The sequence below is a fragment of the Mastomys coucha genome, unplaced genomic scaffold (genome assembly GCF_008632895.1).
Source record: "Mastomys coucha isolate ucsf_1 unplaced genomic scaffold, UCSF_Mcou_1 pScaffold18, whole genome shotgun sequence".
Classification (NCBI taxonomy): domain Eukaryota; kingdom Metazoa; phylum Chordata; class Mammalia; order Rodentia; family Muridae; genus Mastomys; species Mastomys coucha.
The window spans coordinates 111,597,691-111,611,497 of NW_022196900.1; the positions used below are offsets into that span (position 1 = coordinate 111,597,691).

The 13,807-nt window shown below is 49.5% G+C and overlaps 1 protein-coding gene across 1 annotated transcript; it reads left to right on the top strand.

Moving 5' to 3' along the window:
* Positions 1-5,123: 5,123 nt before the first annotated feature.
* Rpl22 (ribosomal protein L22) lies at positions 5,124-13,362 on the top strand. The gene is made up of 4 exons (XM_031379624.1): positions 5,124-5,288; positions 6,857-6,961; positions 9,401-9,525; positions 11,641-13,362. Exons 1-4 carry the CDS (start codon positions 5,277-5,279, stop codon positions 11,783-11,785), a joined length of 387 nt encoding a protein of 128 aa, XP_031235484.1. The 5' UTR covers positions 5,124-5,276; the 3' UTR covers positions 11,786-13,362.
* The last annotated feature ends 445 nt before the right edge of the window (positions 13,363-13,807 follow it).

Genomic DNA, 13,807 nt, shown 5'->3' on the forward strand with positions numbered 1-13,807 from the left:
CATGTGGTTGCTGGGAATTGAACTCATGACTTCTGGAAGAGCAGTCAATGCTCTTAACCACTGAGCCATCTCTCCAGCCCCATGTTTTATTTTATGTATATGAGTGTTTTGCCTGCATTCATGGCTGGGCACCATAAGCAGGCAGTGCTGGTGGATGCCAGAAGAGGGGGTCAGATCCCCTGGAACTGGAATTACAGGTGGTTATGAGCCACCGTGTGGGTGCTCGAACCCCTCCCCAATCCTTTGCTAAAGCGCTGTTAACCTCTGAGCAATGTCTCCAGCTTTGTGTTTGTTTGGGAGACAGCGTCTCACTACAGAGCCCAGGCTGCCCTCAAGTGTTGGATCTTCTTCTACCTCCTGAGTGCTGGAGTTGTAGGTGTCCCACCGCCATGCAGACACTGGGTATTGTTCTTAAACTCATGTTTCTTTAATCCATGTGTTTATGTATAAATGAGCATCTACTGTGAGCTGGATACTGTATTGGGACATAGACGGAAACACATCGGTCATGGTTAACCGAATATACAAATAAACCCAGCAATGACAGACTATGTTAAGTTGCAATATTATTTAATATTGTAATATGAGGGATGTGAGGAAGAGCAGGGGGAGGGGGTGGGGCTCCAGGCCACACTAATGTGTCAGAAGCAGAGAACAGTGAACTTGAGACTTGGGAGGCCAGAGAACATTCCAAGCAGAGGTAAGAGCAAGTACAGCGTCCCAAGACCTTCAGGAAATCAAGAGAAAAGACTGGAGTGGATGGAGATGAAATTGCAGTACCGGGTAAGACGAGACCCTGGAGAACCCTGGGTACTGGAAGGCCTGGTGGCAAGTCCAGCGAGGAGGAGGGGAGGGTGAGAGGTCTCAGGTCAGGACAAGATTCAGGAGGGCAAAGAAGGAGAGCTGGCATGGTGGCCAGGTGACCTCTGTAGGAGCCATCCTGGTGCTGACCCGAGTGTGTTCAACAGAAGAGTGAGGGCAAAGCTCAAAGCCGGCTCTCCCCAACCCAGGCTCTGTGCAAGAGGGAGAGGGAGGGGCTCGGCCAACTGCAGGGACATGGAGTCCTGAGCTAGGAAATGTTTGGAGTTTTGTGGGGAGGGGAACACTGCAGGGTGAATGGAGTTGTTTCCCTCACGGGAAGGGCTGGCCACAGCTGTTCTAAAGCAGCAGGTAGAGGCTGCACAGCTGGTATGTCTGCACAGTCACTTTTGGGTGCCAAGGGGAGCCGTTAACTGTGAGGAAAGGTTGGCGAGTCAGCTGGGCTCTAGTCAGGAGGCCGCACACTGCTCCCTCGGTACTGTCAAGTCCCGGTGAACTCTGGAAATAAGGTAGTGCTGGGCTGTTGAGATGGCTCAGAGATGCTTGCTGCCAACTTGGATGACCTGAGCTTTACACACACAGACACACACAGACGTACACACACAGATACACACACAGACACACACACAGACAGACATACACACAGACACACACACAGATACACACACACACAGACATACACACAGACACACACAGAGACAGACATACATACAGACACACACAGAGACAGACATACACACAGACACACACACACATAGACACACACATAGAGATACACACATAGACACACAGACACACAGACAGACAGACATACACACAGACACACACAGATACACACAGTCATACACACACAGACACAGACAGACACACATAGAGATACACACAGACACACAGAGACACAGACAGACACACATAGAGATACACACATAGAGACACATAGACACACAGACACACACATACACATAAACACACACACAGACAGACACACAGACACACACACATAGAGATACACACATAGACACACATACAGACACACATACAGACACACACACAGACACACACACAGACATACACACACATAGACACACAGACACACAGACACACAGACATACACACACAGACACACACAGACAGACACACAGACACACACAGACATACACACACATAGACACACACACATAGACACAGACAGACACACACATAGACACAGACAGACACACAGACACACACACATAGACACAGACAGACACACAGACACACACACATAGACACAGACAGACACACACATAGACACAGACAGACACACAGACACACACACACAGACACACAGACACACACACTACACAGACATACACACACAGACACACAGACAGACAGACAGACACACAGACACAGACAGACACACAGACATACACACACAGACAGACACACACACAGACATACACATAGACACAGACAGACACACAGACACACATAGACACAGACAGACACAGACAGACACACACAGACGCACACAGACACACACATAGACACACACAGACGCACACAGACACACACATAGACACAGACAGACACACATATAGACACACACAGACGCACACAGACACACACATAGACACAGACAGACACACACATAGACACAGACAGACACACAGACACACACATAGACACAGACACACAGATACACACACATAGACACAGACACACAGACACACACACATAGACACAGACAGACACACACACACACACAGACGCACACACACTTTTTAATTTGAAAAGAGGAAAGAGACTCAGTGGTCAGTGACTGCTACTCATCCAGAGGAGTTGCATTCTGTTCCCAGCACCTGCATCAGGTGGTTCATAAATGACTGTCATTCCAACTCTAGGGCATCCAATGCTCTCGGAGAGCACAGGCACATATCACTCCCCATCCACATAACTAAAAAAAAAATGCTGTCAGGTGTGAGGTGGTGGTGGTGGTACACTCCACTCAGGAGGCAGAGGCAGGTGGATCTCTGTGAGTTCAAGGCCAACTGGTCCACAGAGTTAGTTCTAGAATAGCCAGTGCTACACAGAGAAATCCTGTCTCGAAAAACAAAAACAAAACAAAACAAAACAAAGCATTCTAAACCTATCGAAAACCAGAGAGAGCCCTGGTACAGCACAGCAGAGCTTGGCCCTTGCAGCCTGAAGGCCAATGGGGTGTTTCAGCAAGTGAAAGATGTGAAGAGAATCAGATCACCTTCCCACGCTTGCCACTGAGTCACTGAAGGAGCACACCGGCCTCTGGAGTACCTAATGAACGTCGTTCTCCTCTGGGTCTGGTTTTCTCGCCTTTAGTTTTTTCCTCCAGAGCCACTCTCTCCCTCAGGCAGTTAGGTTAGATTCCAGGGAAAACCCAAGACTGATAAACATCTTTATGATAGGCTCCAAAAGCATGCCCACAGGCAGAGCAAGCCTTGAGGGCAAGTCACCTTACACCTGAGGAAAATCCCTGGGGCAGGAATCACCTCTAGGGAAACGGACTGCTTCTTTTTAGACAGCAGTGGCTTCCCCAGTCCTTCACAAAACCAGAACAGTGAAGCTGTCCAGTCAGCCCTCTGGCCTGACACATTACCTGCTCTGCGGGCTGCGAGCCCCCAGCCCTCTGCTGCCTCTCTAGTCTTCCACTTGCAGATAGACTTGGATTCACTCTATCCCTTTATCTGTCTTCCCAAAGAAGCCATGCTGATTAAATTGCGTTTCTTTATTACTTGTCTTTTTTTTCCCTAGTACATTGGACAGGTGAGTGTCTAGGCTCTTGGGACTCCTGGAACTGAGGGCTTTTGCCCTAAATAAGTCACACCACTTTGAACCTTCTTAAGCTAGGGGCTGAGTTCTCTTTCTCCCTAGGACAAGCTGGTCCTAAATTTGTAGTAATCCTCCTGCCTGAGGGTAGCTACAACCTTCCTCCTGGGTGCCTCCGTTAAAGATTTAAGCCACCGTCCACACCCAGCTTTTGTCTGTGGTTTCTTTGTTGTTGTTTTTTGTTTGTTTGTTTGGTTTGGTTTTTCGATACAGGGTTTCTCTGCGTAGACCTGGCTGTCCCGGAACTCACTCTGTAGACCAAGCTGGACTAGAACTCAGCTGGGATTAAAGGCGTGTGCCACCACTGCCCGGTTCAAAGCCACTTCTTATAGAACTTAATTGTCGGTGGCTGCCAAAGCAGAAAGGTTTGTAGCATCACAAAGTCAAGATGGTTCACACCTGAAATCTCAGAATTTGGAAGAACGAGGCAGGACAATGCTGAGTCGAAGGCCAGCTTGGGGTAGATAGTGATAGATAGGCTAGCCTGGTCTATGGAGCGATACAGAGTGAGGCTCTGTCTCAACCACGCCAAACCAAGACGAAGGTAATCCAACCAAGCAGGAGAGAAAACAGCAGGCGGCTTTCAAGCCTGTCGAGCAAGCACAGACACTGACTTCAACCTGACCAGTCTGTATGGTGTGTTTCCTTTAAGGGTTGTAAGTCAAAGCACGGCTTTTACGGAGTCCAAGTGACAGAACCGGATGGTGTGGTCACAGTTCAGGATCCTGCAGAATATATATAACTTTCTAGGAACACAAGGGGTCATGTCAATGAGCTATACACCTAGCGAGGAAAATCCTCACTACACAGGAGGCGCTAAACGCTGCTGAACTGGACCCTGCACTGACCAGATCTGGGTGGTCCTGGGAAGCTGGTGGAGGCTTTTTGGAACTGGGGAACTAGAAGGCTCCAGCTTGAACTTAAGGTCTCAAACTGGAGCGTGCTCCTGGGAGCAGAAAGGCTAGTCACATGGTCGGTATGATCTTCCATGCTGGGCGTTTTCCATAGAGATATGGTACTACAACTCCTCACCACCACAACCTTTTTTTGGAGGGGGGATGGCTATGAACCTTGGCTGGCCTGGATGGAACTCAGAGTTGTAGATACAATGATACCAGCTCAGGCTGGTCTCAAACAGCTACTTTTCTTGAGGTGTCCTCCTGCCTCTGCCTCCTGAGAGGTGGGATTACAGACGGGAGCCACATCGGGGATTCGAAACTCTGTGATCAAAAAAGGGATTGCCCCAGTCTCCTTAAGATACTGTGTTCGATTCTTATCCGGCCAGCTGACTGATTTGTTTAGGGAACGTCCGTCTTAATTCTTCAAGACTTTCAAAAGTACAGCTAACCCCTTTGTTTCTCTTTGGGCTCGTCCAGTCTCCCCCAGTCATTCGCAGTGGGACAGCCCATCTGACTCCTCCCTTTCCCGACGGGCGACGTCGCCCTGGAAAAGCAATAGCTGCCCGATCGTTACTTAGGTGGCAGGGAAGGTGCGATCGAGAGGCAAGGGCTGATCGATTGAAGTTGCCTGGCTTCTTGCGTGCGCTGTGCGCTGCGGGCTCTTCGCGCCTGCGTAGTGCGCCCCCCTCCCTTTCTGCCTCCTCTGCCGCCATGGCGCCTGTGGTTAGTATGGCTCCGCGTGCGGCCGCGGCTCCGTGAGCGGCACGTGGGCCTGGTGGGCTGGCTCGGGCACGGGCTCGCGTGGGGGACTGCGCCCTGCAGCGTCAGTCCTGAGTGGCCTGGCAAGCGGGGCGGAGGGAGCCGGGGCCACGGCCGGGTACAGCACGTTGTGGGCGGAGGAGGCCGCGACTCGACGCTGGGCGGGAGAGCCGGGAGAACTCCGGGTGCCGGATCGGGCTCCCGCTAGCGGCCCGCGGGAGCTTAGAGGCTGCGGGCTGGATATCGCCGGAGCCCGAGTCCAGCCCCGGGCTCCGGGCAGCGGGCCCGATTACTTAGTTAGTTGGGCGAGGGGCGGGGAAGACGGATGTGACTTGCCACCCTGGGCAGCCGAGTGGCCATGGCCCTCCACCTGGTGGCCGTGTTTCAGGGTCGAGGCTTGGGCTTGAGGAGTCTTCTAGCACCCCTCGAGGAAACTGCCTTTGTTAGGGTGCAGCAGTGTACAGTTCCTAACTGGCGTTGGGCGAAGAGGAAGGCCCGATTCCATTCTCTGGGCTGAGGGTAGGCTGTGCGGCACCTTCGTGTCAGGCTGTTGTTAGAGGTCGCTGTACTTGGACGAAGTGGTTTTAGTTTTAGGTGGTGCTTGGTTTAGTAGTTGGGACTTTTAAGGTACATTTCCGGTCGCTTTCGCCTTTTCACCTTGGCTTTTAGATGCTTCCGTGCTTTTGTGTGCATTTTGGGTTTTAATCTTGTTGGGGGCTCTTTGGGGTCCATCGTAGGTAGGAGCGATGACTGATCTGTCCTCTTCTCGGGGCTAGGTCTTAAAGCAGTTATTTTGGTCGGTCGTGGGAAGACACATTGGGTAGAACAATTTTGTAGTAAGTGAAAAGTTGACTCAGTGCAAGTTGTGGTTACTCTCTTGAACGTGAAGGGAGATGGTGTGCTTTGCGTGAACTGTAAAACTTGCGTAGCAGAAATCCAGGTGAGTTTTTAGAAGTTTCAGGGGTCTGTAGAGAGATGACTGGCGGGTGTTAACTTTGTAAAAGTCAACTGGACCCTCTTAGGTGTAGTTTGGAAGTGCTAAGTCACTGGTTAAGCCAGTCAAGCTGAAAGTCGTTGACCACACTCTTAACTTTGAAGCTGGCATGGAAGGCAGCTAGACTGTGATCCCTCGGCCATTCCTGAGAGGGTCTGGGGTGTGGAGTTAGATGCTAGGGAGGCCGTTGAGGCTGTAGTATCAAGACAGAGGCTTAGCATAGATTTCACACTAAAATTGAGCGTGAAAAGCGCAAGTGACAAAAATAAAGGTTGTGTTTCTTGGGAAAACATTTCTTATTGTGTGGCCTATGTACTGACAGACCTTAATGCTTGTAAAAATTGGGGTGTCTGGAGGGGTTGAGTGGGACAAGAGTGCCAGTGAGCCCCCTTTCCTGAAGAGAACCTGTCTCGGTTTCCTTGGGTCTGTATTTGAAAGGACTTTTATGACTGACAGGATTGGGTTTTTAAATTGTGTGTGTGTTCTGGTGGGGAGGGGACTACCGGAGGCCTCACCTATGTTTTCTGTATACTCCTAGAAAAAGCTTGTGGCCAAGGGGGGCAAAAAAAAGAAGCAGGTTTTGAAGTTCACCCTCGACTGTACTCACCCTGTAGAAGATGGAATCATGGATGCTGCCAATTTTGTAAGTGACATTCTAGTGCTCTGCTCTGGGCTGGTGCAGTGGGGATCCTGTCGTGGAGCCAGTGGGCTCTGTGGGAGGTGCAGTGGGGATCCTGTCCCAGGTATGGCTTGTTGGGCAGTCCCACTTTCTCACTTAGCCAGAGCCAGGGCAAATTAGGTATTTGTTGCTGAGTCTCTTGAGATAGGAGTGTAATGGCAGGCTATGACATACAGATGACAGAGCTAGCTGTTCTGCCTTCTTTTTCTAATGGTTTCCAGAGATGATCTTACCCAGAGTCAGGTGAACGCCATGGGTCTGTATAGGCCATTGCACTTGGCTCTGTCTGTGTGGGAAGCCTCGTCCTGGGTCTCCTCCCGCATCCTCAGGTAGACTGCAGCAGCTCAGCGTGTGCTTTAATCTGCTTATTTGGGGTGGGGCTTGTTTTTTCCCCACACTCTGCCATCCCTGAGGTTCCCCCTCATTCAAAGGTTTTTTTTTTTTTTAATTAAAGATTTTTCTCTTTAAAATTCTGTGTTTGTGTGTTTGCTGCATGTGTGTCTCCACCATGTGTGTACAGTGCCCGTGGCATTGAATCCTCTGGAACTGGAGTTATGGCTGGTGTGAGTGGAGAGTCTTTGGTGCTGAGAACCAGACCCTGGCTGGTGTGAGTGGAGAGTCGTTGGTGCTGAGAACCAAACCCTGTCCCTCCAGAAGAGTGGCACGTTCTCAGCCGCTGACCATCTCCAGCCCCGCCCTGTCTGTCTTTCTCCCTTTATTTGACTAATTCCCAGTATCCCTGTGTTCCCCTTACTTAGAATGATCAGTTCTCTGCAGCCCCATTTTGGCTCTGGGGACTGAGGTCTTTGGAGGTAAACATCTAAGTTCCACAAGGTTAACTGTTGCTAAGAGCAATCATTCCAAAAAATTTGAAAACTTACAGGGATAACTTGTAGCCATTAATATTAAGTACAAATGGATTTAGCCTTGTGGCTTCTAACTTTGTCAGATGTGCCTTGGTTGGCTCCTGATTTCTTTACCCAGTGACTTCTCTGTGGCTTTGGTCCTGCATGTTGGTTGTTTCTTTTTTCTTAATTAAAAATTATGACTACTATTTTTTTTGAAGTGTGTGTGGTGGCGCACACCTTTACCCCAGCACTTAGGAGGCAGGGGCAGGTGGGTTTCTGTGACCATAGTGAGATATAAGTCTGTATACCACACGTATGCCTTATGCCCTTGGAAGCCAGAGGAGGGCACCGGATCCTCAAGGATGGGAGTTAGAGGTTGTATGCTGCCTGTGGGTGCTGGGAAACGAACTCAGATCTCTTCAGCCCTCATGCTCTCCCTTCTGTGGGGCATTTGTTGGCTCTGCCTAGTTAGTGCCACCACAAACCACTCCTTAGCACATTTGTCTCTGCTTAAGACTTCCCTCCTAGGAGACTTTGGTGTTAAGTTTGGATTTGTTTTCTAATTACCCTGCTCCAGCATAGTTAATAGTTTTGCACTGGAGTTTTGAAAAGAGCCTGCGATACTTTGTGTTTTAGTTGTCTTGGGAGTTAGCTCAGGGTAACTCTCCTTAAGTCAGCGTTCTTAGCTGTCACCGAGCCGTCAGTCCCTGCAACTGTAGTTCCGAGCTGAGAGGGACTTCGTCTCATTGCAGTGACAACAGAACAAAACAAAAAGTCCCTTTTGGACAGAAGTCCCTGCAGTCTGAGGTGAATGGCTTGCCTTGGCTCCCATGGTGCTTTGCAAAGTATGTCTGGGCTCATGGGTCCCTGTCGCTTCTGCGGTACCATGCAGGTGACTCCAGGCAGGTGTGTAATTGTTTCGTCTGTGTTTGTCTTTGGTGTGTGCTAGGCGGGACCCCCTCCTCTACTGAGACTGCACTATGTGTCCGTGTTTGTCTTTGGTGTGTGCTAGGCGGGACCCCCGTCCTCTGCTAAGACCGTGCGCTGTGCTCGTTAGGCTCTGAAGCTGCTTGCTGCTTTGCATGTTCATGTTCGAGTTTGGTTTTTGGTTTCCATTTATCTTGACCCCTTGTGTTTGTTTTTTACGTTGAGCTCAGGGTCTTGCTTTTTTGCCCTTGCTTATTACTCTTTACACTCTGACCATAAATGTGCTGCCCTCTAAGCCTGCATGGAACCAGTCAGGAATGTTTGTGCCAGGACACCACTTTCAAATTGCATGAGGTTACGTTGAATAACGCCATCATGAATTTGCCTTGTGGCTTCATGACCTAAGCCTGGTCCTTAGAGCCCACTTAGGGATGACTCTAAGCTGTCCTCTGGTAATCAGACACACACCATGGCACACGTACCCTCATACATGACGTGTACATACATGCACACATTTTAAAGACTGGAGATTTTAAAGAGATCTATGGGTTAGTGTTGGGAAAGCCTGAACTGGCCTGCCTTTGAGACAGGTAAAGCCATGCGCATGCTCATTGGTTGATTTGTGCAGGAGCAGTTCCTCCAGGAGAGAATCAAGGTGAACGGGAAAGCTGGCAACCTTGGCGGAGGGGTTGTGACCATTGAGCGGAGCAAGAGCAAGATCACTGTCACTTCCGAGGTGCCTTTCTCCAAAAGGTATGAGGGAGTGTCCCTGCTGTGGTTATCAGCAGTGAATGAACATGTATGAGCAGATTGATTTTTAGTCATGTGCGTGTGACCTCGAGCTCCCAAGCTCGAGGTGTCCAGTGTAGGTGCTGGGCCTGAACTCTGGTCCTCTAATGAGTAGTGTGTGCCTGCACCTTCTTACCAGGCTTGTTAAGTGTTTACGTGTATTTGGCTTGTGGTTATTTCTAAATTTTGCAGTATTTCAGGCTGTGAGAGGGACACAGACTTTGCCTGTGTTCTGTTAGTTTTTGTTTGCTGTAGCTGAGATTGGCCCTATCTCCTGAGAGCTGGGCTCTCACACTTGCATGAGAGCATTCATTTTTTTTAACTCTAGTGTGTTTCTTGTAAGTGCTTCTGTGGCACTGAGAGCACTGATGCCATCCTGGATGGGCGCTGGTGCTTTTGCCCCCTGGGGTATGAGGATTCGTATGTAAACTGATGTGAGCACTGCCTCTCAAATCAGGGATACGGTTTTGGCTTCAAAGCCCACGGGTTGGCTGGCTGGAATGGGTGAGGTGGGGGTGCATGCAACCAACACGTGTCCTGGTGAGCCTGTGGGGTGAGTCCTCTCTGCTCAGTGCAGGAGGGAAGGGGCTGGCGGTGGACTATGGCATTCTTTCCTTTGGGATTTTGAAGGTGTTCTTCTCCAGCTCGGGTCTGTTCCTCACAAGCTGCTCCTGCTTTCGACTCCCACAATGAGGTGGCAAGAGTTGACTTGAGCAAAAGGCTTTGTACACAGTGGGGATAGAGTTAGTGTGAGACAGTCTGGATAAGTTGCCTTGAGAACTTGGGTTGTGGCTCAGGCAAGCCTTGAACTTAGCATTTTTCCTGCTGTTTCCAGAGTGGTGGGACCACAGGCTGTGCTCCATGTATGCTCACTGCTTTCTTGATAATGATAATGCCAGTTTCCAAAAAATCCAGGGGCGTTCCCAAGTCTAGGACCCCTTTCTTTCTTGCCTCTGACCCTGTTTTACTGTGAATTTTGAAATTACCTGAAGTTTTAAGGTAAGCTCTTCAAAGCATTATCCGGGAAAACAGTAATATAACCTGGTTTTTATGTAGCCTAGGCTGTCCTCAGACTGGGAGTCCTCTCAAGTACTGAGGTGGGATGCATGCCCTGCTTATCTGCAGGGCAGACTGGGCAGAGCTGAACCCTGTAGAGTGCTTTGGGCTGCCAGAGAAGTTGTTGGTTAATGTGGGTCCTTGTTGGTGGGCCAGTGTTTACCTACACACCTGTGTCAGTTTTCCCAGGAGTCTATAGAGAGTGGGCTTAGTTTGTTTTTGAGACAAGGTTTCTGTCGACCAGGCTAGTATCAAACTTAGAGAGATCCTCCTGCCTCTACCCGCTAAGTGCTGGCATTAAAGCTGTGTGCCGCCGCCACCCAGCAAAAAGCACCTTGAGCAAAAGGGTCTCAATTCAGGGTGTCTTCAGTAGTCAGGTGGTAAACACAGCCTTGTGAAACAGCAGTGAAGGCAGCAAATGGATTTTAAAAGATTATAGTATGGCTGAGAGCAGCTCAGGTGTGGGGAGTGCTTGTCCCGAATGTGCTGTACTCTGGGTTTGACCCCTGCAGAGGAGGAAAAACCTGAAGACACTTTAAAGGCAAGATAGAGCATAAGCTACGCAACAGGCCTGTATAGCAGTGGCCCTCTCACAACGAGAGTGTCTGGGTGCCACACGGTGTGCCCATGGGTTGGGTCAGGGGACACAGAAAGCTAGCGAGCAGCCTGGACAGCTTTGGCCCCAACCTCAGAGGCTTGCGGGATGCAGAAGCGCTTGGAGGTGGTTGAGGTTAATGGTTCTTAGCAGGGCGGAAGGCGGGTGGAATGGTCAGCTCACCTGTGTGGTCTTTCTCTAGTGGACACTACAGACCATTCTGTAGGCGTCTGTTGATGTGTTCTCACTTTTATTGCCAATTTAAGGATGTGTGATAGGTGCTTGTCTTGTTAGAGCACTGGCTTGGGTGTACTTGGCCGGTGTCTGAAAACATCCTAAAATTGTTTTCAGTATGTTTGATGAAGTTTAGGTGCTTCAGAATGCAAACAAACCACCAATCTAGTGTAGTTCTTGTGTTTTCTCTGCAGGTATTTGAAATATCTCACCAAAAAATATTTGAAGAAGAACAACCTCCGGGACTGGCTGCGTGTTGTGGCCAACAGCAAAGAGAGTTATGAGCTGCGCTACTTCCAGATTAACCAGGATGAAGAGGAGGAGGAGGACGAGGATTAAGACACATTGGTCTGCAATGTTTTGTATTAATTCATAAATAAAATTTAGGAACAAAACCCGGTGGTTTATCCTTGCATGTCTGCAGTGCGGATTGGACAGGAATTTGGAAATGACAGGGACTGGCTTTAGCCGAGCTGCTGCTCATTTGTATATAGACACTTTTTTCCTGCTCAGAAACTTCAGTTCTCCAGTAGTGATGCCCAGACAGAAGAACCAGGCTAAGGGGTTCATGTGGTGGTGAGCCCCGGCCAGCCTGAGTCTTAAGAGCCTGGTGGTTGGTTCCATCTGGTGCCTGTCTCAGAAGAAGGTACAGTGTGGTGCTCCTCAGTAGAAGCAAACAGGTGATTTCTTTGTGTGAAATTTTTTTTTCTGGGACAATGGCAGCCAATAAGACAGGTTTCAGGGACTTTTGTCTCCGGGTCTGAACACAAGTTGCTCATAGTTGTGTGTACTAACCTTCCTATTGAATTAAGGAGGTCTTTCAGTGTTACTGCTGCGTATTCTGCCCTTTATAAAAAGATCTGTAAGTATGCTGGGCACCCATGCTTTTAGGTGTCTGAGCCAGAGGTCAACAAGGGCTTGTAGGGAAAATAAAACAAAGCCCATAGCTTGTGCAAGTCTGCAACAAGCTGTTTGTCTAGCCTCCAGCAGAGGGCGAGGAAGACGTTCCCAGTAGGCTTCCAGATGTTCCCAGTAGGGGGAGCCCCTCCAGGCCCAGGGCTCAGGAGGCTTCTAGGGAGGGAGCTCCAGGACTGGTGGAGGAGGGCCTTGGATGGGCTTCCTAAGCTGTCACAACTGGACTTTGATAGGAGTTGTAGTCTGGGACCATAGCCCAGTGGTAGAACTCTTGGCTAATGTGCTCCAGGTTTAAACCTCATCACTGCAGAAGTCATTCCAGGCTGTGTGTACCTACAGGGTACTGGGCATGGAAGGCCTTGTGGGGTTTTCTTGCCAGTGTGTGTGCCTGGAGAACTGGCTGGTGGGAAGACTCTGAAAGGTGGGAATTGTCTTCATCCAGGGTTACTCTGGAAGAGTTAGTTCCCAACGCTGCAGGGTGCTCTTCTTGCTTCCTAATAACAGTATGCAATGCCTAAGGGCCCGCTTACAGCTAGCTGCTGGCCACACTGAGGCCTGGATGTCAAAAGTCCACAAGCTCTGCCCAGCCTCCAAGCAAACACTTGGTCCTTGGATCGAGTTTAAGCTGTGGAGGCTTTGCAATCCCCCTGTGGCAAAGGCTCCGGTGTTTTCTATTTCTATGCAAATTTCTTGAAGCAGAACTGTTACTGTCTCCTCTGCCCTTGGAGGAGCCATTTCCTTCCAACTTCAGGTGCAGCCCCTTGTGATTAGCCATCTTAAGTTTGTGACTTGGGTTTGCAGATCTCAATTTGTTACATTGGCGGACCATGTGGTGGTTTTTAGTTCGGCTGTAAAAAACATTAACCCTGGGTTGATTAGCATATGCTTCTAAAAGATGGTCCCAGATTTTGAAACTTGTAATGGAAACTCGCTGGTTTTTATGCCTTTCTAACTCTTGTATTTGAATGAATGTTGATCACTTTTTATATTAAAGTGGCTGACACATGGCTACTGTCACTGTGCGAGGCTTTTTTTCTTATACTTCACGCAACCTGTTAAACCTTCTCACTGCTTAGTTGCAGTGGGCACATAAAAGTGTCTCCTCTCTCTGTCCTTTCAGTTGAGCCTCTGTGAGGTTGGCTGGAGTTGACAGAGCCTGGAGAATTGCTTTTCAAACAACTGACTTTCTGATGGGCGACACGGAGTGGGCTTGAATTCTATTAGACCTGCTATAGCAGTTATATCCAACCCCCCCCAGAACCGTCTTCTTTATGTCTGTCTGGCCTTGTGCCTTACCTGTCTTTATCGGAAATGTTGGCACAGAACACCAGAGTTTTAAGTTGTGACTTGAGTTCACGGAAGTCATGAAACAGTACTGGCACAGGCTTGTTCCCTGCCCGCTGCGGTTGCTCCAGGTGCCCTCCCCACCCTGGAGAGTTGGCGCAG

What these genes read in the sequence shown, in the direction of transcription:
- Rpl22 (XM_031379624.1), top strand. An exon ending in TCATGGATGCTGCCAATTTT is followed by an intron (nt 6,962 to 9,400) that starts GTAAGTGACATT and finishes TGATTTGTGCAG; the next exon opens with GAGCAGTTCCTCCAGGAGAG. An exon ending in GAGGTGCCTTTCTCCAAAAG is followed by an intron (nt 9,526 to 11,640) that starts GTATGAGGGAGT and finishes TTTTCTCTGCAG; the next exon opens with GTATTTGAAATATCTCACCA.